Below are 25,869 nucleotides of genomic sequence, written 5' to 3' on the forward strand. Positions count from 1 at the left end.
TTCAATCATGTTTACAATGAATCTAATCCTGATGTAAATTCAGGTACTTGTGTACAAGAAATTTTTTTGTAATATACTGCAATTAAAATTTAACAATTAACTCACCTTTTCATCCTTACATATTTCTTTGAGATGATCAAGCAGCAAATCATGAATAACATACAGATAACTGACTTTTTTCTGGTCTTCCTTTATCTGTACTAAAGATTTTTTGCTGAAATCAAACATAATATCTTCTACCTCATATTTGTCTTTCTCCCAAAGTATTTCCAACACCTGCAATAATGCAATCTTTGATTATTTTTATGAAGGTTAAGTTCTGTACTGAATTTTACAAAGGGTTGTTCAATTACAATGTGTTCAATATATGACAGTTCTCACCTGTATGGAGTGTGTTGGGGAGGACAGACAACATGCATACACTTAGACCAACATGATGAAATGCTAATGCATAACAAGACTCTTAATTTCATTTGTTCTTTGTGTGTGTGTGTGTGTGTGTGTGTGTGTGTGTGTGTGTGTGTGTGTGTGTGTGTGTGTGTGTGTGTGTGTGTGCGCGCGCGCGCGCACGTAACTTTTCATATGACATTTCAAACAGATAGTGATTAAAATTAATTAGTATGTAGTAGAGTTCTGCATCAGGTCAGGTACCAATGGGTTACACCTGCATCCCAGTTTTTGAATGCAAATTTTGGTATTATTTACATTCAAAATTTCTTGTAACTAACATTATTTACTAAATTATCAAGTATGCATCATTTTTTCTCATGTGATTTGAATTACACAATGCTACTCCACTATTAATATTTTTATAAATTGCACATACTCATATAGGCCTAAAAAAATGATTACTTTTCTAGATTTAAAATTACTATTTTTAACCCCCCCCTCCTCAATAACACATTGCTAGACGTGAAAAGGAGATAAAAATGCAAGATCCATATACATCCTTTTTTTCGATTTATGAATTATCTCTGATTATGATATTTTTGTTGTTATCATGCTGTTATTTTAGTATTGCATTGCTTTTGATTATCAAAATTTCAGTCAGTGTTTCAGAATTAGAAATTAAATCAATACTAAAAATGAAATCTTTCAGAAAAAAACTCAAAGAACATCATTAAAAGTTAAAAAAAAAATTCAGATTAAAAGAATATTAACTTGGGATTGCATTTATTGTGATAAATTTGAAATTACTATATAATTTAAGTAGCTTATCATCATACATACAAGATTTTCATTTCATTTTCTACTGTTTATTAAAATTATTTTTACAAAGTGTACATTTGATTTGAATTTTTATAAAGCATGGGCACCTTAGGCCATGATGCACAGAGTCCATGGATATAAAGATTTGAGGTATATGAATATATAAAATAATAGAGCACACAATTAAGAAAAAATAATAGCACAGACATTTAAGAAGAAAAAATAATAGCATAGACATTTAAGAAGAAAAAATAAGGTTATATAATTAATAAAACATATTTACAATCTGAAATCAGAGCTGGAAGTTGGGAGCAGTACAGATGGTGCAGCCCCCTCCCCTTGTGAATGGCTGTAGCTTTGGCCATTTACAAGATCAGTGTAAATTATAAAGTATCATACAAGTCAACATAGTAAGTAACATTTTAGGGTATACAGTTTTGTCCAGTCTTTGTCAAGTATATTCCTCTCCTATGTTGGAGAAAATGAAGAATTTAACTCTTGCCACCCCTGCCAACAGTTCCAGTGTAGCAAGCAAAAGAGTTTTCTGCATCTGGATTTCTAATTCAAGGAAAAAAATATAGCTGAAGCTAGAACCTGTTGACATCCTGTTTCTGGACAGCAATTTATCAAAAAGTAAAAAAATTAATTACATTATGAATAGGTTTTATTCTTTTTTTTTTCTAATTTTTTGTTATTTTTATGTATTATATACAATATAATAAAATATGAATATTAATGAGAATATCCCTTTAGTTTAAATTAAAATAAATCAATTTATTTTAATTTAAACTAACTCATTACTGATGTGCAGAAAATTTAATACAAATTTTCTCAATATGTTATTCATTTTTTTCTTTTTTCTTTTTTTGTAAGTACAAACAATGCAAGTTGGGTTTGGTTACAGTTCCAATTAATGCAAGTGAGGGTGGAGTGCGGGGTCAAATTCAGTGGATCTGTGTATATCACAGAGGACTATGAATTTTTGAATATGACAGTGGAAGGAGATCTGTCTTGGTGTCATTATTTTGAACTTGAGTGTAACCTTTCAGTATGCAGTGAAAACATGCTCAGTCTCCAAGAGCAAAACCATATCAATATCCAATTGCTGCAGTAAAGTTACGGTAACAATTTTCTACAAATACTGCAGCCTTGTGCTGTTTAGACTTTAAAAATGATAAAATTAAGTTAGAATAGTACACAAAATTTTGAACTGGCTATGCCTCAGATCAAATGCAAGCAACTAAGACAACTGATAGATGGGAGCATCCACATATTGCCAACCTGATACAGACCTTGCTGTAAAGGATGCAATGAGAAGTACTAAGAAGTACTAAAAAAAGCTTGCTAAAGGAGAGGAGATAGATTAGTGTTATAGACAGCTGGCTTTTGGAATGACCAGTGTAACAAGACTAGTCCCTCCTGTTTCTAATTTTCATAAATGATGCTTACAAGGGTATCCAAGGGAGGCTATCAGAGTTTGCATATGATTTGATGATGGATGGGGTGGTTAAAAATTTGTACCAGGTCATGATACTTCAAAAAGACTGGATTACATATAAGCTGAGGGAAGATGAGCTAAAATGAGGTTCAAAACAAAAAAAAGGCAGGTGTTACGATTCAATCTGACATGAAATTTTCCATAGTGTAAACAGGAATCTAGGAAAGCACATGGTATCCTATCCATGATTTATCGAACCTTTTCTAGTACAGAAAAGGAAGTCATTATCCCTTTATAAAAGACAATTGTTAGACCACACCTGCAATACTGTATTCAGGTTTGGAGACTGAATGTGAAAAATGACATAGAACTTATGGAGAGAGTTCAAAAAAATAGTGACCATATTAGTAATGAGAAAATCGATGTACATATGAAGAATGGCTTAGGTGTGGACTGCAGAGTTTAACAACTAGACATCTACGAGGAGATCTGATTGAGGTTTGTAAGATACTGAAGGGGCGGAGTAAATTGAAAGGAGAAGGTCTGTTCTGCTAGGTAAGACAAAAACCAGGGAATGCAAATATAAAATATCACAGACATTGTTAAACATTGTAATAAGTTGCCTCTGAACATGGTGGCAGCAGCGAGAATGAATAAATTCGAAGAAGAATTAGATGGTTACCTTGTTGGAATGGAAACAACATGAATATTCTGTTTGAATGAATATCCAAACAATATATTCATATGAATATTCTATTTTATATGCTCTTCAATTTTATTATTATTATTATTTTTTTTTTTAACTAATGCAGAAAAAGTCAACTTCCTTGTTCCTTGTGTCATTTGGCTTTACTAATTATAATACTAATACAATTTCTTGCATGTGTTAAAAATTGTGCATCAGATCAAAACATTCAAAGCTAATATCATGTTTGTTGTTATTTGGTTTTTAGGAGCATTAGCAACTAAGGCCATATTGCTCAGGGCATATGCGGTAGTCATTCCCTGACCCTTCCGCATTCTCCGTATTTGGTGGTCACGGGCTCGAACCCCGATCTAATCAAGAAGCGTGTGCTATGCACTGCTGCTCCTGCCCACCTGGCTAGGGAGGCGCCCTAATATCATGTAAGTATATATGTAACTTGTCAATCAATTCAGCCCTGGAGAGATTGTGCAAGACTCACAGGGTAGAATTTTTTTTTCAGTATGGTCTGTGCTTGCTAAAAGGAGAGGCTGCTTCTACAGGGATAGGATACATTTAAATAGAAAGGGTACAAGAATATTTGCTGATGCAATTGAGGCAGAGTTAGGTGGGTCGGAAAACTGCTAGATTGGGGGGAATTCACAGACTAAAAGATTAACGGTAGCAGCAGGCAGAGGCAAAAGTGATTCTTGCACGGTTTCTATTGTAATGAGTAGCAGCCCATAGAGCAAGTTACTGGGGACTACAAGAGCTGTGGGGGTCATCACAGCACAAGTAAACACATAGGCTGTGTTAGGATAACTAAAAGTAAGAGTAAGTAAAATCAAGTGCATGTATACTTGCATGTACACTAATTCTAGAAGGGTAGCAAATAAAATTGATGAATTTGAAGCGTTGATCAAGACATCAAAGGCAGTTATTGTTGGGATATCAGAGACATGGTGTCACATAGATATAAACAGTGCACAATTGAAATTTGGAGAGTACAATGTGTACAGAAAGGACAGACAGATTAGGAAGGGAGGAGGGGTTATGCTTTTAGTTAAGAAACATGTAAAATCTAAGAAAGTGCATCCAGTTGACATAGGTGGACAGTGAAATACTGAGTCTGTTTGGTGTGACAAAAACACTGGGAAAGGAAAATGAGAGTAAGATGTGTTATAGGCCTAATGACTCTGATGAGTATAACGAACAATTGTGCAGAGAAATAGAGTGGGTCAGTAAACCAGAATGTCTTATAATGGGGGATTTTAGCTTTCTAGATATTGACTGGAACTTGTGAGTTGGTCACTTGCATGCTAGCAAGACTTTTGTGGATTTATTGGAGGACTGTTTTCTACAGCAACATGTTCGAGGGGCAACCAGAGGAAGTAATACCCTTGATCTCACCATCAGAAGTGATTATTCATGCATTAAGAATTTGCAGATAAAGGAACCACTAGGTGACAGTGATCACAGTGTTTTGATGTGGGATTTACTTAAAGATGTAACTACGATCAAGGGTAAAGAGAAGGGTTTTTGTTTTCGTAAAGGTGACTACAGTGGTCTAAGACAGTTTTTAAGTTCTATACAGTGAAATCAACTGATGATGTCTACAGACAGTGAATTCTAAATGGGAAGCCTTCAGGGATTTAATCTTGGAGGCTACTAGGCTTTTCATACCAACTAAGAAATACTGTTCAAGGTTAAGGCCTAAATGGATGTTGGATGAATTAATGAGGCTCGTGGCAGAGAAGAAAGAAGAATGGGAAGCATATAAATTATCAGATGACAGAAGCCTACGGCAGATATAAGCTAGTCTGTAATCAAGTCACAAAGGAGGTAGGCCAGGCGAAGGCGCATTACGAGAAATCTTTGGCAAAGGACACAAAGAAAAACAGCAAAGAGTTCTTTACTTATGTAAACTCTAGAAGGACGAGGATGAATCGGATTGGTCCACTTAACATAGATGGTTCAATGATTGATGATCCTGCTCATGTAGCTGATAACCTGAATGAATATTTTGTAATTACATGAGGAGTTATTCAAGGAGGGAAATGCCAGAAGTTTATCAAACTCTAACAGGGAGCTTAGTGATTTTGTAATAACTGAGAACAAAGTGAAGGAGAAATTGTTGAAGTTAAACATAAAAAAGTCACCTGGGGCAGATGGGATCTACCCAGTTATAATGAAGGAGGCAGCAAGGGAAGTAAGCAAACCCTTAGCCATAATTATGAAAGCATCCTTAGAGTCAAGAGAGGTCCCCATGAACTAGAGATGTGCAAATGTATCCCAAATTCACCAGGGGGGGGGGGGGGTTCAAAGGCTGACACAACTAATTATAGACCTGTTAGTTTCACTTCTGTTCCGAGGAAAATCATAGTCACTGGTTAAAGAGGTGATACAAGATCACCTAGACAAGACAGCAGCAACAATTCAGACACAGCATGTGTTTGTTAAGGGGAAGTCTTGTCTGACCAATTTGATTGGATACTACAAAGTGGTCACAAAGGAACTGGATGCAAAAAATAATTTTGATATCATATACTTGGATTTCAGTAAAGTTTTTGATACTGTTGCACATGGAAGACTGCTGTACAAATTGGAGCAGTATGGCATTAAGGGCAAGTTACTGGAATGGATAAACAGACGATTGAGTGGAAGAAGGCAGAGAGTGGTAATAAATGGACACTGCTCTGCATGGACTAATGTCATTAGAGGAGTCCCCCAGGGTTCGGTTCTGGGCTCATTGTTGTTTTGTGTATTTATCAATACACAAGATATCGATAAAGGTATATATCAGGCTTAATGTCCAAGTTTGCAGATGATACAAAGGATGATACAAAGGTCTTTACTGTCATTAAGGTTGTTAATGACAGTAAAGACAGTATGCTACTGCAACAGGATATAGAAAAGTTAGGCAGATGAGCTGAGAAGTGACAACTGAAGGTTAACATTGACAAATGTAAAGATGCTGTTCCATATGAAGCCTGAAAAACAAGATGCATGGTATTTCAGAGACTGCTGGGAGCCATTGCGGTACAAATAAACACATGGGTTGTGTTAGGGTAGCTAAGAATAGAAACAGGTGCAGGTATACTTGCGTGTACACCAATGCTAGGAGTTTAGTAAATAAATTTGATGAATTTGAGGTATTGCTCAAAACATCAAAGGCAGATATTGTTGGGATATCAGAGACGTGGTGTCACACAGATATAAGGGATGCAGAACTGCAATTTGGGGAGTACAACGTCTACAGAAAGGATAGACAGGATAGGAAGGGGTTATGCTATTAGTTAAGAAACACATAAAAACCAAGGAAGTGAAGCCAGTCGACATCGCTGGACAGTGCAGTGTTGAGTCAGTTTGGTGTGACATAAGCATTGGCAGATCAAAATTGAGAGTAGGAGTGTGCTATAGGCCTAATGACTCTGATGAGTATAATAAGGAACTGTACAGGGAAATAGAGTGGGCCAGTAAATCAGAGAGTCTTATAATGGGAGATTTTAATTTCCCAGATATTGACTGGAATTTGGGGGCTGGTTACTCACACACTAGCAGGGCTTTTGTGGATTTATTGGATGATTGTTTTCTACATCAGCATGTTCAGGAGGCAACTAGAGGGAGTAATACTCTTGATTTGATTATCAGCAGTGATTCTTCATGCATTAAGAATCTGCAGATAAATGAACCACTAGGTGGCAGTGATCACAGTGTGCTGAAGTGGGATTTACTGAAAGAGGTAACTACCATTAGGGGTAAAGGGAAGGGTTATTGCTTCCGTAAAGGCGACTACGATGGACTGAGACAGTATTTAAATTCTATACAGTGGGACCAACTGATGATGTTACCAACAGCAAATTCAAAATGGGAAGTATTCAAAGAACGTATCTTGGAAGCTACTAGGCTTTACATACCAACTAAGAAATATTGTTCAAGGTTTAGGCCAAAATGGATGTCAGATGAACTAATGAGGCATATGGCAGAGAAGAAAAATGCATGGGATACTTACAAATTAACACATGACACAGAAGCCTATGATAGATACAAGTTGATATGCAACCAAGTTACAAAGGAGGTTAGGCAGGCGAAGGCAGATTACGAGAAATCCTTGGCAAGGGATGCAAAGAAAAACAGCAAAAAGTTCTTTACTTATGTAAACTCTAGAAGGAAGGGGATGAATCAGATTGGTCCACTTGATATTGATGGGTCAACTGTTGATGATCCTGCTCAGGTAGCTAACAAACTAAATGAATATTTTGCATCGACATTCACACATGAGGAGTTATTCAGCAAGGGGAATGCCAGAGGTGTATTCAACTCTAGCAGTAAGCTACAGAATCTTGAAATAATTGGGAGTAAAGTGGAGGAGAAACTGTTGAAGATAAACACAAGAAAGGCACCCGGGGTGGATGGGATCTATCCAGTTATATTAAAGGAGGCAGCAAAGGAAGTAAGCAAACCCTTAGCCATAATTACGAGAGCTTCCTTGGACTCAGGGGAGGTACCCATAGACTGGAAATGTGCAAATGTGACCCCAATTCACAAAGGAGGATCAAAGGCTGACACAAGTAACTATAGACCTGTGAGCTTAACTTCTGTTCCAGGAAAATTAATGGAGGCACTGGTTAAAGAAGCACTGCAGGATAATTTAGACAAGACTTCAGTTATAGCTCAGACACAGCATGGTTTTGTTAAGGGGAAGTCTTGCCTGACCAACTTGATTGGATACTATGATGCAGTCACAAAAGAACTGGATGCAGGGAATAACTTTGATATTATATACTTGGATCTTAGAAAGGCTTTTGATACTGTTGCACATGGAAGACTGCTACACAAATTGGAGCAGTGTGACATTGGAGGCAAATTGCTGCTATGGATAAAGGGGTGGTTGAGTGGGAGAAGACAGAGAGTGGTAATCAATGGACACTGCTCATCGTGGACTAATGTTATTAGTGGAGTCCCTCAGGGCTCAGTGTTGGGTCCATTATTGTTTTCTGTATTTATAAATGATATTGATGATGGTATATCAAGCTTAATGTCCAAGTTTGCAGATGATACAAAGGTTGGCAGGGTTGTCAAGGACACTACTGACACTACACTGCTGCAACAGGATCTGGAAAGGTTGAGCAGATGGGCTGAGAGGTGGCAAATGAAGTTTAACATTGACAAATGTAAAGTACTACACATGGGAAACAGCAACCCCAGAGCAACGTATCAACTCTGTGGTACTACACTGACAGTGGTAGAGAATGAAAGGGACTTGGGGGTGATTTTGCAGGCAGATATGAAGTTCTCTGAGCAGTGCAGACGGGTTGCAAGAGTAGCTCATGGAGTATTGTCAATGATATACAGGAATTTTTCCAGCAGGGATAAAGGAGGTGATTATTCCATTGTACAAGGCAATGGTCAGGCCACACCTAGAGTACTGTATACAGGTCTGGAGGCCTCATTTCAAGAAGGATGTAGAGCTGCTGGAACGAGTACAGAGAAGGGCAACAAGATTAGTGAATGGAACAAAGGGGTGCTCTTACGAAGAAAGGCTTAAGTTTTGCAAATTACAGTGTCTGGAGACTAGGCACCAGCGAGGTGATCTGATAGAGGTGTATAAAGCCTTGAATGGTTTAAGCATGCTCAATGCTGATGGGATTCTTCCTCTAGCTCAGAAAAATCACCTGAGAGGGCATAAATTCAAATTGAGGAAAGACAGATGTAGGATAGACGTGCGGAAATTTGCCTTTAGCCAGCGGGTGGTTGGTTGGTGGAACAGACTGCCATCCCTTGTGGTGGAGGTTGATAGCCTAAATAAGTTTAAGGCTCAGCTGGACAGGTATTTTGAACGAACAGAGGGGTGAAGTGGAAGTGGGTTTTTTTTTTTTTTTGGCTGATGCTGCATAAGCTTGCTTTCTTGCATCAAATGCCTCTACTAATGCTAATGCTAATGCTAATATAGGTAGCATTAACCCAAGAGAAAAGTACCAACACTGTAATACTACACTCGGGGAGATGTAGAATGAAAAAGACCTGGGGGTAATTGTGCAGTCAGATATGAAGTTCTCTGAGCAGGTCATGGAGTTTTGTCAATGATATACATGAATTTTTCTAGCAGAGACAAGGGGGTGATTATCCCTTTGTATAAGGCAATGGTCAGGACACATCTAGAGTACTGTATACAGGTCTGGAGGCCTCATTTTAGGAAGGATGTAGAGTTGCTTGAGAAGGGCAACAAGATTGATAAGAGGAACAAAGAGGTACGCTTATGAAGTTAGGCTTAAGTTCTGCAAGTTGCAGCATCTGGAGACTAGGCACCTGCGTGGTGACCTAACGAGGTGTATATGGTCTTGAATGGTTTGAGCAGGCTCAGTGCATAAACAGGATACTTCTGCTTGTTCAGATTAAGAACCTGAGGGGACACAGATTCAAACTGAGGAAAGACAGTTGTAGAATAGTTGTGCAGAAGTTTTGCCTTTAGCCAGCGGGTAGTTGATTGCTGGAACAGACTTCCATCTGTTGTTGTGGAAGTTGATAGCTTAAATAAATTTAAGGCTGAACTAGACAAACATTTGGAGTGACCGGATGGATGAGTGAAATGGGAAGGATTTTTTTGTTTTTTTTGGCTGATGCTGTATAAGCTTGCTTTCTTGCATCATATGCCTCAACTAATGCTAATGCTAATGCTAACTCCTGCAATATCATATTATAGTAGTATATCTTATTGCTCCTAGCCACATTTCAATCTCGCATCCACAGATTTGCTATAAATTTTACTTCCCGCATACCATAATATCTTATCACATTGCATCTAAATAGACAAACCTTCATTCTTAATCATATCTTGAATAATTACAGTGGCACTTTATTAGGACAATATCATAATAGTATGTTGGAACACCTTCAAGCCCAGATTACTGTTCTGGTACATCTTGCCATAGAGTCTATTCTTAAAGATATCAGAAGGAATAGTAGTATCTTGATGTCTGAAGAGATTATATTCTTGAAGGTCTCTGTGAACAGTGAGATTAAGAGTCAATGGGGAGGTTTTTAAGCTTATAAATATATATTAGCACTCTATTAAATATTTTATATATATATTCTGGATATAGGAAAGCTTTTTCTTCTGGAATGGTGATTATCCTTTGTCCAATAAGCAGATACAAAAGGCCTGGCTATCATTGAACGGCGTTCAAGCTATTTTTAAAATCAGTTATTTGATTCAGGCTCAATTATGCAGGGAACAAAGGGTAGAGGTCTAATGTCTCCAGATTTTAAAGTTATCACAATTTAGCAAAATTTTAAATAAAAATTCATGCATAAAACTAAATCAACTTTTAGATGGCTGGAAGCTTAAGTAGCACAGGGTTGAAGTAAGCAACCAAGCAGTGGTATTCAGGATTGAAGCAAGCAACCAAGACACAAGTCAGGTGTCTAGATGTGAAGATGTAATTTAATCACAGGTGACACTTGCGTAAAACTCACAGCTTCTATTGTATCCTTATGGAAGCGAAAACCAACATCCGTTTCAATGGGCACCTCCGCAGCCAGGAGCAGCAGTGCATAGCACATGCTTCTTGATTAGACTGGGGTTCAAACCTGTGACCACCGAATATGGAAAGGTCAGAGAATGACAACCGCATATCCCCGGAGCAATATGGCCTTAGTTGCTAATGCTCCTAAAAACCACATAACAACAACAACAACAACAACCTTTTCAGTAGTAAGTGACTATTTAGGAAAAATGAAGGGATCCTCTTGGTAAGGGGATCCCTTCATTCCCCTCACCAATCTTGTTGCCCTTCTCTGTACACATTTAAGCATTTCTACATCCTTCCTAAAATGAGGCCTCCAGACCTGTACGCAGTACTCAAGGCATGGCTTGACCATTGCCTTATACAGAGGGACAATCACCTTTTCCCTGCTAGCAAAATTCCTGTATATCATTGACAAAACCCCATGACCTGCCCTGGCAGCCTGTCTGCATTGCTCAGAAAACTTCATATCTGACTGCACAATTACTCCCAGGTCTTTTTCATTTTCTACCACTTTAAGTGTTGTACCACACAGTTGGTACGTTTCTCTGGGGTTACTTCTACCCATATGCAGTACTTTGCATTTGTCAATGTTAAACTTCAGTTACCACTTCTCAGCCCATCTGTCCAAATTTTCTAGATCCTGTTGCAGTAAAACACTGCCATTACTGTCATTAACAACCCTGCCAACCTTTGTATCATCTGCAAACTTTGACACTAAGCCTGATATACCTTCATCAATATCATTGATAAATATACAAAACAACAGTGGACCCAACACCTGCACACGCTTCTTGATTAGACCGAGGTTTCAGCCCGTCACCACCAAATACGGAGGATGCAGAAAGGTCAGGGAATGACCACCGCATATCCCCGGAGCAATATGGCCTTAGTTGCTAATGCTCCTAAAAACCAAATAACAAACAAACAAACAGACCCAACACCGAACCCTGTGGGTCACCACTAATAACATTAGTCCACAAAGAGCAGCACCCATTGATTACCACCCTCTGCCTTCTTCCACTCAACCATACTTTTATCTATTGTAGCAACTTACCCTTAATACCATTCTGCTCCAATTAGTACAGTAGTCTACCATGCGCAACAATGTCAAAAGCTTTCCTGAAATCCAAGTGTATGTTATCAAAATTATTTTTTGCATCCAGTTCCTTTGTAACCACATCATAATACCCAATCAAATTTGTCAGACATAACAAACCCATGCTGTGTCTGAATTATTGCTGCAGTCTTGTCTAGATGATCCTGCAATGCATCTTTAACCAGTGACTCCATTATTTTACCGGAACAGAAATTAAACTAACTGGTCTGTAATTACTTGTGTCACCCTTCGATACCTCTTTGTGAATTGGGGATACATTTTCACATCTCCAGTCCGTGGGGACCTCGCCTGAATCAAAGGATGCTCTCATAATTATGGCTAAGGGCTTGCTTAGTTGCTTTGCCGCCTCCTTTAATATAACTGGATAGATCCCATCCACCCCAGGTGCCTTTCTTATGTTTGACTTCAACAATTTATCCTCCACTTTATTCTCAGTTATTACAAAATCATTGTTGTTGTTTATTTGGTTTTTAGAAGAATTAGCAACTAAGGCCATATTGCTCCGGGGAAGTGCGGTGGTCATTCCCTGACCTTTCCACATCCTCCGTATTTGGTAGTCACGGGCTCGAACCCTGGTCTAATCAAGAAGCGTGTGCTACGCACTGCTGCTATTGCCCACCTACAAAATCATTAAGCACCCTGCTACAATTTGATAACTTTCTAGCATTTTCAAACCTTAATAACTCCTCATGTGTGAATGTAGATGCAAAATACTCATTCAGTTTGTTTGCTGTCTGAGCAGGATCATCAACAGTTGAAGCATCGATATCAAGTGGACCGATCAGATTCATCCCTTCCTTTTAGTGTTTATATAAGTAAAGAAATCCTTGCCGTTTTTCTTACATCCTTTGCCAAAGATTTCTCTTAATCTGCCTTCGCCTGCCGGATCTCTTTTATAACTTGATTACACACTATCTTATATCTGCCATAGGCAACTGTGCCGCCTGATAATTTATATGCATCCTGTGCATTTTTCTTCTCTGCCACAAGTCTCATTAGTGCATTTGACAACCATTTAGGCCTGAACCTTGAACAATATTTCTTAATAGGTATGAAACTTTTAGTAGCTTCCACGATTAATTCCTTGAATGCTTCCCACTTAGAATTTGCTGTTGGTAACATCATCAGTTGATCCCACTGTACAAAATTTAAAAACTGTCTGAGACCACTGTAATCACCTTGATGGAAGCAAAAACCCTTTCCTTTACCTCTGATGGTAATTATATCTTTAAGTAAATCCCACATCAACATCAGTACAGTGATCACTACCACCTAGTGGTTCCTTTATCTGCAAATTCTTAATACACGAATGATCACTGCTGATTACCAGATCAAGAGTATTACCCTCTCTGCTTGCCTCTCACACGGGGCAGCAAAGGAAGCTAGCAGTCTTCCGACCCACTTAACACTGCCTCAATAGCATCTGCAAATATTCTTGCACCCTTTCTATTTAAGTGTATCCCATCCCTATAGAAGCAGTCTCTCCTGTTAACAAGCACAGACCAGGCTGAAAAAAATTCTACCCCTTGAGCCTTGCACATTCCCTCCAGGGCCGAATCGTGTCTGGGCAGAATTGCAGACACTTTCAAATTCAACCCTAACTCACAACTTTATTGCAACAGTGACTTGTACTTGTTTTTTTTTTTTTTTTTTTTTTTGATTTGGTAGTTGCTGGCGCATCAGCTTCTGTGGCCATATTGCACCTCCCAAGGTTTTTTGCAGTACTTTGATCCAAGCCCGAGGCGGGAATCGAACCCGCGACCTTTGGGTTGCCGGGCAGGTACTTTACCCATTCGGCTAGCCCGGTCTGCTACTTGTACTTGTTCTGTTCCAGAAAGTTTGGCAAACATTTCACAAACTGCACATTTTTTTAGGCTGTGATGAATTGGAGAATCACCCCCCCCCCTTAGTTCTCCCAAGCTCATACTCACCAGATGTTTTGTTTATGTTTGCCATTTTGAAAGTGAATTCTGTACTGATATCACAGATTATGCTGTTTTACATTTATTTTAAATTAAAAACCCCTCACTACGGCTCCTAAAGTTAATAAATCTCATACAGAGAAGAAGATTAGAACAATATTAAAGCTTAGCGACAAACTTGATATAATCCAAACTATTACATTAGGGCCACCCGGTAATTTCTTACATATCCCATGTTTACTCTGTCTATAAATTGTGTGTGTTCTCTGGTAAAGTTGCTTGGTTTGTTGGATAAAACCCCAGTTTCTGGGGGGGGGAAATCTTGCTATCTATGCCTGAGACCGACTAACTCAGCCACAGAGTGAAAAAAAACCCATAAAAGTTCCTCGTGTCATCGACAGGATTTGAAATGGGCCTTTTCCACCCAGTGTGGGGAGAATGGTGATGATACTACTGTGCTGCCATGGAGACTAAACTTAATACATAAAGAAAATAGAACGGACAGTAGATAGAAGTGTATTAATGGCAGGATATAACATTGGATCGTCAACATGTTTATGTTTTTTATGTGCAATTAATAAAATTGCATTCTTAATCTCTTTATTTCTTATTTAGCCTCATTATAGGAGAGTATTAATGGCAGAATATAACATTGGATCGTCAACATGTTTATGTTTTTTATGTGCAGATAATAAAATTGCATTCTTAATCTCTTTATTTCTTATTTAGCCTCATTATTTCCATTAAATATATTAAAAATAAAACTTTCTAGATAATGGAAAAATCAAAATAACAGCACCTGCAATCCTCAAAGGTGCCATTATTCTGAAAGTCTACTGTAATTCATATTAAACTGAATTTTTATCACATTTCCTTACATTAACATAAATGTTATCCTTCTGTGGCAGCCTAGTTTGCATAATACATTGCTCTCTGCCACTCATTTGGAGAGGCCTGGGCTCAATACCAATTAATGACTAGAACAATTCTAGTCTTCTTCATTCGAAGCCGTAATTAGCTAATCAGGCAAAAGTTGTAGGCATCCCCCGCATGAACTGGCTGAAGAACTCAATCTACTCTACTTGCAAATAGGCTCACAACACTTTTCTCTCTTTCTCATTTATCCCTTCTAATTCTGTTCTCAGGAACCATCTTCCTTTGCACATATTTTCGAAAAATTACAATCTACAGAAATTTGCATTTTGTAGTAAATTCTGTCTTCTCAGCTGCCAACCCATGCAAAGTATCAAGTACTATAGGTTCTAATACCTTTTGTGTTTGGGGTTTTCATAATAAAAAAGAAAAAAAGAAAAAAAAAAAAAAAAGTCAGATTCCGCAAGAATATTTTATTGATGGAATCTTGATCTCAAGGCCTTTTTTTTTTTTTAATGTGCCATGAAATTTTCCAGTACATGAAATGTGTTATCTATTCACAATTATTTTTAAAATTAATTTTGACTTGATTTTTGACAATGATACTGCTCTAATATTGAGCTTTCAAATCAAAATAAGAATGGGTATTTTGAAAGAATTTATATGCATAGTTTTCATTTTGAAAATAAACTTTTTAACTCCACAAAGAACTGAAAAGGCTTCCTCAGAGTAAGCCTAACATCGGTAAACTGACCTCCTACAGACCACATACACATTGGGATAGATCACTGGTATAAGGATCAAACCTTTTCAACTATAAAGGCAGTTCTCCTATGAATCAGGCCTTACTCTATGCAGATCTGTGTGCGTGTGTGAGTGTGTGCGCGCGCATGCATGCGTGCGAGAGAGAGAGAGAGAGAGAGAGAGAGAGAGAGAGAGAGAGAATTAAGTATTAAGTAAAAGTTCAGCATTTTGTTGGGTGAATTTGAGTGCTTGATTGACAGAGCTCGAAGGAATAAAATCTGGGAGGCTAAACAAGCACTAATTTTCCTACCTTAATGTTAGACAACCCTCATGCATTTGGATGTACAGCATGACCACCATGTGCAGCATGTACAGGTCCAACAGGAGATTTTATTCTTAGTGACCATATTGTCAGGGAAACGGGGAATATTTTATATAATAGGACAAGTGTATGTATGCCAGGGCAAAAGTTGGTGATACTCTAGAAAAACTATCACTTTTTAAGGGCACAAAATGTGATGTTGTTTTATGTGTTGATACTAATGATGTTAGCATAGGAATTCTGAGGCTTTAACAAACAAGTGTGAGACAATGTCGAGAAAGATCCGCAAGGTAGGACTGGATTTGAAAGTGTCTGGAATTTTACGACCACAAAACAGGAGGGAGTTTACAGTATAGTAAATAAATCTGATGAGTCTGAAGTATTGCTTAAGGCATCAAATGCTGACATTATAAGCATAACAGAAACGTGGTGCCACTCTGATAGCGGAACTACAAAATTTGAATATGTTGATTATAATGTGTATAGAAAGACAGGCATGAAATGGTGGGGGGAGGCAATGCAATGCTCCTGGTTAAGAAGCACATAGTCTCTAAAACAATATAACCAGTATAAACAGAATGATAGCACAATTTTGAGTCAAGATGGTGTGATATAAACACTGGGAAAACAGAAGTCAGGGTTGAAATCAGTTATAAGCGAAATGACTGCAATGAGCATAATGAAAAATTTTACACACAAATAAGAGTAGACCAGCAAATTAGAATGTCTTATAACAGAGAATTTTAACTTTCCAGAGAAAGATGTCAAGCAAAATCAATGGTTGGCAGATCACTAAGTAGCAAAACATATCTCAAATTGCTGGGTGACTGCATTCTTCGCCAAACATATTAGCAAGGCAACAAGAGAAAGCAATATTCTTGATCATCAGCAATGATTTATCATATATTAAGAATCTTTCAGTAGAGGAACCTTTAGGTGGCAGTAATCATAGTGCATGTGGGATTTATTCAAATAAAGGGATATAATTGCTTCCCCCGCCCCTGTAAAGGATTATATCAAAAATAAAAGTTAAAGAGGCTATGAATATAAGAAAATTTAAAGATTTGACAATAAATAAAAATATGGGGAGTGATACAAATGCATTATAAATGTATCTATTCAGCAGCAAAATATAAATTTATAATAAAAATGCCTTTTTTTATTATTATTTATTTTTCTTTTTACTTGTGAGTTTAAAATCAGCATATATAATTACAAGAGGACTGATCTTTAGAGGATAGGGTAGATTACTAATTCTCTCTCTCTCTCTCTCTCTCTCTGATGGACCAATCAAGAACCAATGTTGTGGTGTTTTAAATAAATATAATCTTTATTATAGAGAAAACCCATACATATCCCTTCAAGGCATCTGAATGCCCTTCACTTACCTGCTTCTACATCCTGACCACTGATATGAGTAGTGCATGTGATCAAGGGTATAAGTTCCAGAATATGACACTGTTTATAAAAGTAATTATCATAACATAAGATTGGTTTAAACTGTAGTTATCTCTTAATGGAAATAATCCATAAAAATGTTTAATTAATTATTTATTAATTAAACATTTTTATTTAATAGCGGGAACAAACCCGGCATTAATTAAAAAGTCAAGGCACTACTGTTATAGCTGTTTTGAAGCTTGGTGGTTTCTCATAATATGACAAGCAGCTTCAATTAGCAACCCTAAATCTATAAAATAAAAATCTTACTACCACTTACCACTTTGCACACAAACTTAAACAATGTAACGTGTGTGGAAGTAAAGCTTCCCATTAAATAAATTTTGCTGTGTGTATAATTTAACCCCTATTACTTGATTAAAAAATAAGCACACCACTTACCCTGTTTGGAATATAAACATCTTCAATAAAAAGAGCAAGATCCATGTAACATTCTTGCTCTCGTTCTGTAAGTGTTTCTATACTCAATTTAATTGCTTCTGTAATGTCCTGACTGCTGTCTGATTTCCTTCGAATGCGAGAAATCTGTCCCTTTTCTAATTTTTCTCTATAATACTGCCATCTATCATGCTTATTACCAAATGTAGACATAAGCCCTCCAATCATCGAGATCATTATTGGAGATCCTAAGCGAAAAATAAAATTCATACTTTTTTTTTTTTTTTACTTTGAAAAAAAGCATATTTAAACAAATCGAATGAATTTAATAATAAATTCAATTTCAAAAAGCTGCAAAATAACTCGAGCAGACAAAATAATATTGAGATGTACAGGAAGAACAAGTGGTGTAATTCTCTAAATGGACAAGGCCAATCCAGAAGCCTTGTCCATGTGAAGATGTACTGCTGCTACCACAAGTATGCAGGCCAATTTTTCCTCCTTACTTTCTTGATGATCATGTTGGTTTACAATGAATGTCTTTAAAGACGAAATGTACAGGGCATCCACCTGTTTCATCAACGAATTAATAAAATACATTGAAACAATTCGCTGCTTTTCCATCTCTCCTTATCATATATTAAGAATATAGACTAAATGTAAATGATTAACTGTGTCCATAAGATTGATGCTTCTGTAATGTCCTGACTGCTATCTGATTTTCTTCGAATGTGAGAAATCTGTCCCTTTTCTAATTTTTCTATATAATACTGCCATCTATTATACTTATTACCAAATGTACACATAAGCCCTCCCAATCATTGAGATCATTATTGGAGATGCTAGGCAAAATTAAAAACGATGCCTTTACACTAAGTATGTCATTTAATTTATGGGTAATGAATGTCTTTAGTATGCATGCAGGTATATTTCATTAATATGGATGAAATATTTTATAATTTAACATTTAATTAAATAATCTACTGTAATTAAAACAACAAATAAAATTTAGTGGTACAAACATGGTTAGGAACAAACATACAACTGACCTCTCAGGAAGCACAGTGTGCTATACTAGCCTAGCAGCCACAAGCATGCTGAACTAGTGCTCAAAGCAGGGGCTGTAACCATCAGAAAGTATGTTTTAAAGAGAGAAGGGGGAACAAGCACTGGCTAATCCAATGAGTCAGTTAAGTGGAAGTCTGTTATGAGGGGTTCCACTGTATCATCATGGAAGCACTTCATCAAAAGTTACATTGGTATTACACTAGTCTAAATAAAAATCAATGCTCCAATGAAGTATATTGCTATTTATTTAAGGTGTATGTCACTACTCATACATATGTTTCGTTCCTTTTTGGGATCTCGTCAGTGTGCAGGAAGGTACTGTGAAGGCTTGAAAAATGCAGTGATGAGTGGGTTCAAATCTTCACAATGACTACCTACCACGTCTGAGATCCCAAAAAGGTCAAAACCTGGTTACAGGTGGCACACGCTTTAAATAAATAGCAACGTAGTTCTCCAATAGAGCAGTGCTTTTTATTTAGAGTAGTAGTAGTTGTGGCATGTGATGCAAGAAAGCAAGTGTATGAGCTTATGCAGCATCAGCCAAAAAAAAAAATAAATAAATAAATCACACCATTCCCTCCAAATGCCTGTCCAGTTCCTCCTTAAATTTATTTAACCTATCAACTTCCACAATGACAGATGGAAGTTTTTTCCAGCAATTAACCACCCGCTGGCTAAAGGCAAATTTCCGCACATCTATTCTACATCTGTCTTTTCTTAATTTGAATTTATGCCCCCTTAGATTTGTAATCTGAACAAGTGGAAGGATCCCATCAGAATTCAGCGTGCTCAACCCATTCAAGGCCTTATACACCTCAATCAGATCACCGCACAGGTGCCTAGTCTCCAGCCACTGCAATTTGCAGAACTTAGCCTCTCTTGGTAAGAGGATCCCTTCATTTCCCTCACCAATCTTGTTGCCCTTCTCTGTACACGCTTAAGCAAATCTACATCCTTCCTAAAATGAGGCCTCCAGACCTGTATGCAGCACTCAAGGCGTGGCCCGACCATTGCCCTATACAGAGGGACAATCACCTCCCTCTCCCTGCCAGCAAAACTCCTATATATCACCAACAAAACCCCACGACCCACTCTGGCAGCCCGGCTGCATTGCTCAGAAATCTGACTGCACAACCACTCCCAGGTCCCCCTCATTCTCCACTACCCCAAGTACAGCACCACACAGCTGGCACACCTCTCCGGGGCCACCTCCACCCATACGCAGCACCTCCGCACTTGTCAAGGCCAAACCTCAGCCGCCGCCACCTCCCCCCAGCCCACCTGTCCAAACCATCCAGATTCTGCTGCAGCAGCACACCACCATCACTGTCACCAACAACCCTGCCAACCCCCGTATCATCTGCAAACTTCGACACCAAGCCCAACACACCCTCATCAACATCATTCACAAATACACAAAACAACAGAGGACCCAACACCAAACCCTGCGGGACTCCACCAACAACACCAGTCCACGAAGAGCAGCACCCACCAATCACCACCCTCTGTCCTCTCCCACTCAACCATCCCTCCATCCACTGCAGCAACTCACCCTCAACACCACTCCGCTCCAATCTGCACAACAGTCCTCCATACGCAACAGCATCAAAAGCCCTCCCGAAATCCAAATACATGATATATAAACTATTCCTTGCATCCAGCTCCCCTGCAACCACATCACAATATCCTATCAAACCTGTCAGACAAGACCCTCCCCCAACAAACTCATGCCGTGTCTGAACCATTGCCGCAGTCCCGTCTAGATGATCCCGCAATGCATCTCCAACCAGTGACCACCCAGAACAGAAGCCAAACCAACCGGTCTGCAACCACTCGCGTCACCCCTCGATCCCCCTTTGCGAATTGGGGGCACACCTGCGCACCTCCAGTCCATGGGGTCCCCCCCAGAGCCGAAGATTGCTCCCATAACTACGGCTAAGGGCCCGCCTAGTTGCTCCGCCACTTCCTCCAATACAACTGGACAGATCCCATCCACCCTAGGCGCTCCTCCCATGCTCAACCTTAACAACCTCTCCTCTACCCCACTCTCAGCCACTACAAAATCATCAAGCACCCTGCTACAATTTGACAACCTTCTGCCACTTACAAACCTCAACAACCCTCATGCGTGAATACAGATGCAAAACACTCACTTGTTTGACCACCATCCGAGCAGGAACATCAATAGTGGAACCATCGACATCAAGTGGACCAATCAGATCCATCCCCCTCCCTTCAGAGTTCATACAAACAAAGAAATCCCTGCCATTCCCCCAGCACCCCCACCAAAGACCTCTCGCAATTGGCCTTCGCCCACCCAACCTCCCCTGCGACCCAACCACAGACCAGCTCCCATCTGCCACAGACCCCTGAGTAGTGCAATACAAAGGCAATTAATCATGAAGTGTCTCCACAATACAAGGTCAATGTACTAAATAGCAAGCCTAGTTTCTCAATGCTATGTATGGAATGAGGCTATATTCTACTTACAAAATAATAGTTTAAAACAGTTGTAATACTATATCATGTACTAATACTTTAGTGATCTGATTTTACCATAAATACAACAAAATTATAATGTAATAGGAGTTAAAATATTGAAAAAGAAAAAAAAAAAAAAAAAAAGCCTGAGCTTGAATTCCTGGACTGTAACCCATACATCTGATGTTATAATGAACTTAACATGATTTTACCCCATGGGCTCACATTTTGTGAGTATGGGCTTGGCACACCCAGGGTCCTGAGCTGGATATCATCATTCTTCGTGATTCTCTTCTACTTCTGACTCTTGTTTTCTCTCTCTCTCTCTCTCTCACACACACACACACACACACACACACACACACACACACACACACACACACACACACACACACACACACACACACACACGGTAACTCAGAAATTTGTTTTTGGCTGGTGCAGCAAAAGCCTCAGGCTTCCTTGTACCACATGGCTAATAATAATTAATTAATTAATTTTATGATTTATGATATTTTCAGAAATGCATTAAGTTCCAAGTCTGAGAGAACGAATATATCGCAACTGTTTGAAGAATATCTACTTGAGAACTCCAATGGGTGTCAAAGTGATAATGAAGATTGCAATTTATTTTTCTGTTAAAATTTTCATTTGGCTGAGTTGCCACTGAGAAGACCATAAAAATACTGAACACATCCAAAAATATGACAGTTCCAAAATCACATCCAAAGAATGTGATAGTAGTAGTATTGGCAATTACTGCAAAGAAACAAGCTTATACAATATCAGCCATAAAAAAATAAAATAAAATAATGAATGTTGATGTAGCGGGCATGAGTATAAAACATTATATAAAAATGTAGCATAAAATGTTACATTGTTATTTTTGACTGAAGTAAAACAGATGAACAATGTAAGTTGAATGGACATTTATGTCATTTAGGAAGTAGCAGGCATGAGCATAAGCTCACGCCCACTACTTCCTAAATGACACTAACTCAGTCACTGACGTTGATTTGGCAGAGTAAGTAGCAGGCGTGAGCATAAAATGCTACATTGTTCACAACTTCAGTTCTTGCTGTTCATTTTTAAAATGGTTCTGATCTTCATCAGAGATGTTTTCACATAAAACATCTCTCGGTGTACAGGGCACATACGCACTTTTTTTAGGGATGCGGATGCCAGAAGTATATGAAATTCTAACAGGGAGCTAAATGATATTGTGATAACTGAGAGAAAAGTGGAATGGAAATTGCTGAAGCTAAATATAAAACAGGCACCTCAGGTGGATAGAATCAAACCAATTACATGAAGGGAGGCAGCAAACGAGGTAAGCAAACCTTTAGCCATAATTATGAGAGCATCCTTCAGAGAAGGTCCCTATGGACTGGAGATGTGCACATGTATCACCAATTCACAAAGGGGGGGGATGATGTGAGTAATTACAGATTTGTTAGCTTGCTTCTGTTCCAGGGAAGATTATGGATTCACTGGTTAAAAAAGTAATGCACAACCATCAGATTGGTCACAGCATGGATTTTTGAAGGGGCAATCTTGTCTGACCAATCTTATTGAATACTATGATCCAGTAAAAATGGAACTGGATACAAAAAATAATCTTGACATCATATATTTTGATTTCAGAAAAGGTTTCGACACTATTTCACACAAAAGACTGCTGTAGAAATTGGAGCAGTGTGAAATTAGGGGCAAGTTACTGCTATCGATAAAAGAATATTAGAGAAGGCTGATTAGAGGGGAGAAGACAAAGAGTGGTTATCAATGAACATACTGAGAGTTCCTCCAGGATTCAGTGCTAGGCCCATTATAGTTTTCAATATTTATTAATGACATTGATGAAGACATATCAGGCTTAATGTATGTGTGAAGATGATACGAAGGCTGGCAGGGTGGTTAATCACAGTAATCAGTGTATGCTACTGCAAGATCTAAAAAATAAGGCAGATGGGCTGAGAGGTTTAACACTGAAAAATGCAAACCACTGCATATGGGTAGGGGCATCTGTGTGACACCACATTCAGGTAGCGAAGAATGAAAAGGACCTTGGGTAGTTGTGCAGTCAGACAAGTCATACTCTGAACAGTACAGACAGGTTGCTAGGACAGATCATGAGGTTTTGTCAATGATATACAGGAATTTACAATGCCAGATTTTGCAGATTGGAGTGAAGAGGTTCTGTGATTAGACAAATTTGAAATGAGAAACGTTACAAACACTAACTTGTTTGTTATAAAGAGAATTACCTTTGCTGTAAAAGTAAAAGTCTAGGTCAGTGGTTTTCAACTGGGATGCTGCAGCACACTAAGGTGTCTCAACAACATTCTTGGGGTGCATTGTAATTTGGGTTTAAGTTACTTAAAGTTATTATTATTATTTTGAAATTTATATATTTATTTCATTATAAAAGGGTACTATATAAAGGGTATGGTACAATATCCATTGCACCGTATCTTTTTAATTTTGTGATCTATAATTGATCTTTATTTAGTACCTCTATATAAAGAATAAAATTATTATATAGGTATATATTAAAAGGTTGAAAACCACTGTGTTAGGTACTTCTTTTGGCCTAGGGATGCCGTGAAAAAATTACTGGGACGCTAAGTAAGGGTGCCGTGAACTGAGAAAGGTTGGGAATCTCTGGTCTAGGTGTATATTATATGTGGTGATTACTCAACCTAAATATTGATTCATAAAGATCAGAGTGTAGATGGTATTCAGAAAATTATGATAACTATTCAAATATTCCAAGTTAATAAACATTAATGAAGTTTTATGACAATTTCATGATCCTGTTTTTTCAATAGCAGACAGGCATTATACAAAGAAATAAATATTATTTAAAACAAATCAAATCACATACCTTTACACTTCACATGAATTTTTTCTACATCAGATGGCAGATCTGAAGGTGTAACCTTTACTGACATTGCTAACAAGTCTTTACTTTCTTCTAAAGAAAATCCATTCATTGAGACGAACATTTTTAACCCAGAAACTCCATCGACTATGCTCATATCCCTTGTAGTAAGCATTACAGGAATACCAACATCAAACGCCTTAACAGCATGACAGTTCCACACATCATCTAAAACTAAGAGTACATTTTTAAACTGATTTTGCCTAAAGATTGTTTTTAATCTATCAGTTGCTAATTCCTCTGTAGCTGGTAAGGCATGCTTACCAGAATCTAATTTATCACATAGATTCTGCATCTTAATAAGTAAGCATCCATTAGGTTGACTGTCATTCTTTCCAACAGCTACCCACCAGAGTCCACCAGAAAAGTATTCATTATAGAGATGAATATCTCTAAGAACTTCTGCTGCAAGAACTGACTTCCCACATCCCATCATACCATGCAGTACTACCCAACCACGTCTATATTCTGAAGTTGCAACTTTAACCAGTTTATCACATATTTCTTGCTGCTTAAGTTTTCTACACACAAAGTTATTTGTTTGGAATGGCACGCCACCTGCTAAAAGTTTTTCATAAATATAATTATTTTCTTCATCTTGATAACCACTATTAATGCAGTTTTGCAATCTCTCAGCAAGCCAATTATAATCTGTCTCTAAAGCTTTGACAAAACTATCAAAACCACGTGAACCTTCTTTTAGGAGCAAGTCTATTAACTTGGCTGTCTGACGTTTAAATGTTTTCTGAAATCAAAAAATAGACTAATATAATTGCTACATTTAGAGATATAATGTAAAGAAACACAAATATAAACTTTGTAATAAAGTACTTTGTAATAAAGCCCACAACAAAACTATTCCAAGCAAATTCCTCATAGCACTGTACGAAAGCATCTAAGTTACACAGGAAGCACTCATAGACGAAATAAACAGTACAACATAAAATGTTGGGCAGCAACAGTAATTCTGTAATGACTACAATATAAATTTAGCAATATAATTGAGATATACAATATTATTCAATTATACATGGAAGGGGTTGAAAAGTTTTCAGCCCAATATAGAAAATAAAGATTTTCTTGAATAACAATATTGTTAATCTGTACTGTGACTTCTTGTGTTCACAGAAAATTTCAAGTTTGTAAATATATTATTCTCCTTTACAGAGGGTGTTGAAATCTGGAAGGTGAATGAAAACAGCAATTGTTGAGAGAATCAAGCACTATGCAGTCACTGGGTATCTTCATTTAAAGGGAATCACCAAAAGAAAGGGATGAAGTTGTGCAGCAAACATTAGGGGAATCCTGTCCCTCATATACCAGGGTCAAAAACTGGGTTACAGAATTTAAGCGTGGGCAAGACAGTGTTGAAGATGCTCCCTGCAGTGGGAGGCCTGTTACCATGTCAACTGCAAATGTGGATGCAATTTATGACCTGATCATGCAAGACCACAGAATAAAATTGAAGCACTTTGAAAACATTCAAAATCTCCTACGAGCAGTTCATGATATTGTGGTGAATGTTTTAAGAATGAAGAAGGTTTCTTCAAGGTGAGTCCCTAAAGCAGATCAGAAGCAGAAAGAGTTAGATGCTGTCATGAGATTGTGCTGCATTTTTAAGCTAATAAAACTCACTTTTGGGGAGAGTATGTCATTATGGATGAAACATGGGTGCACAACTTTGACTCTGAAAGAAAAGAACAA

At 37.9% G+C, this 25,869-nt stretch overlaps 1 protein-coding gene across 1 annotated transcript in view; it reads right to left on the reverse strand.

The window, feature by feature from the left end:
* Positions 1–25,869, reverse strand: part of LOC150089209 (apoptotic protease-activating factor 1-like) — a 188,646-nt gene that overhangs the window by 148,458 nt on the left and 14,319 nt on the right. The window contains exons 3-5 of the mRNA XM_090389882.1: positions 24,109–24,910; positions 17,679–17,923; positions 106–276 (exon numbers count right to left, since the gene is read on the reverse strand). Coding sequence (XP_090246008.1) covers positions 106–276; positions 17,679–17,923; positions 24,109–24,910 — 1,218 coding nt within the window. The remainder of the gene's footprint in view (positions 1–105; positions 277–17,678; positions 17,924–24,108; positions 24,911–25,869) is intronic.

This window comes from Mastigoproctus giganteus, chromosome 2 (assembly GCF_048544385.1).
Source record: "Mastigoproctus giganteus isolate SK-2022 chromosome 2, ASM4854438v1, whole genome shotgun sequence".
NCBI lineage: Eukaryota > Metazoa > Arthropoda > Arachnida > Uropygi > Thelyphonidae > Mastigoproctus > Mastigoproctus giganteus.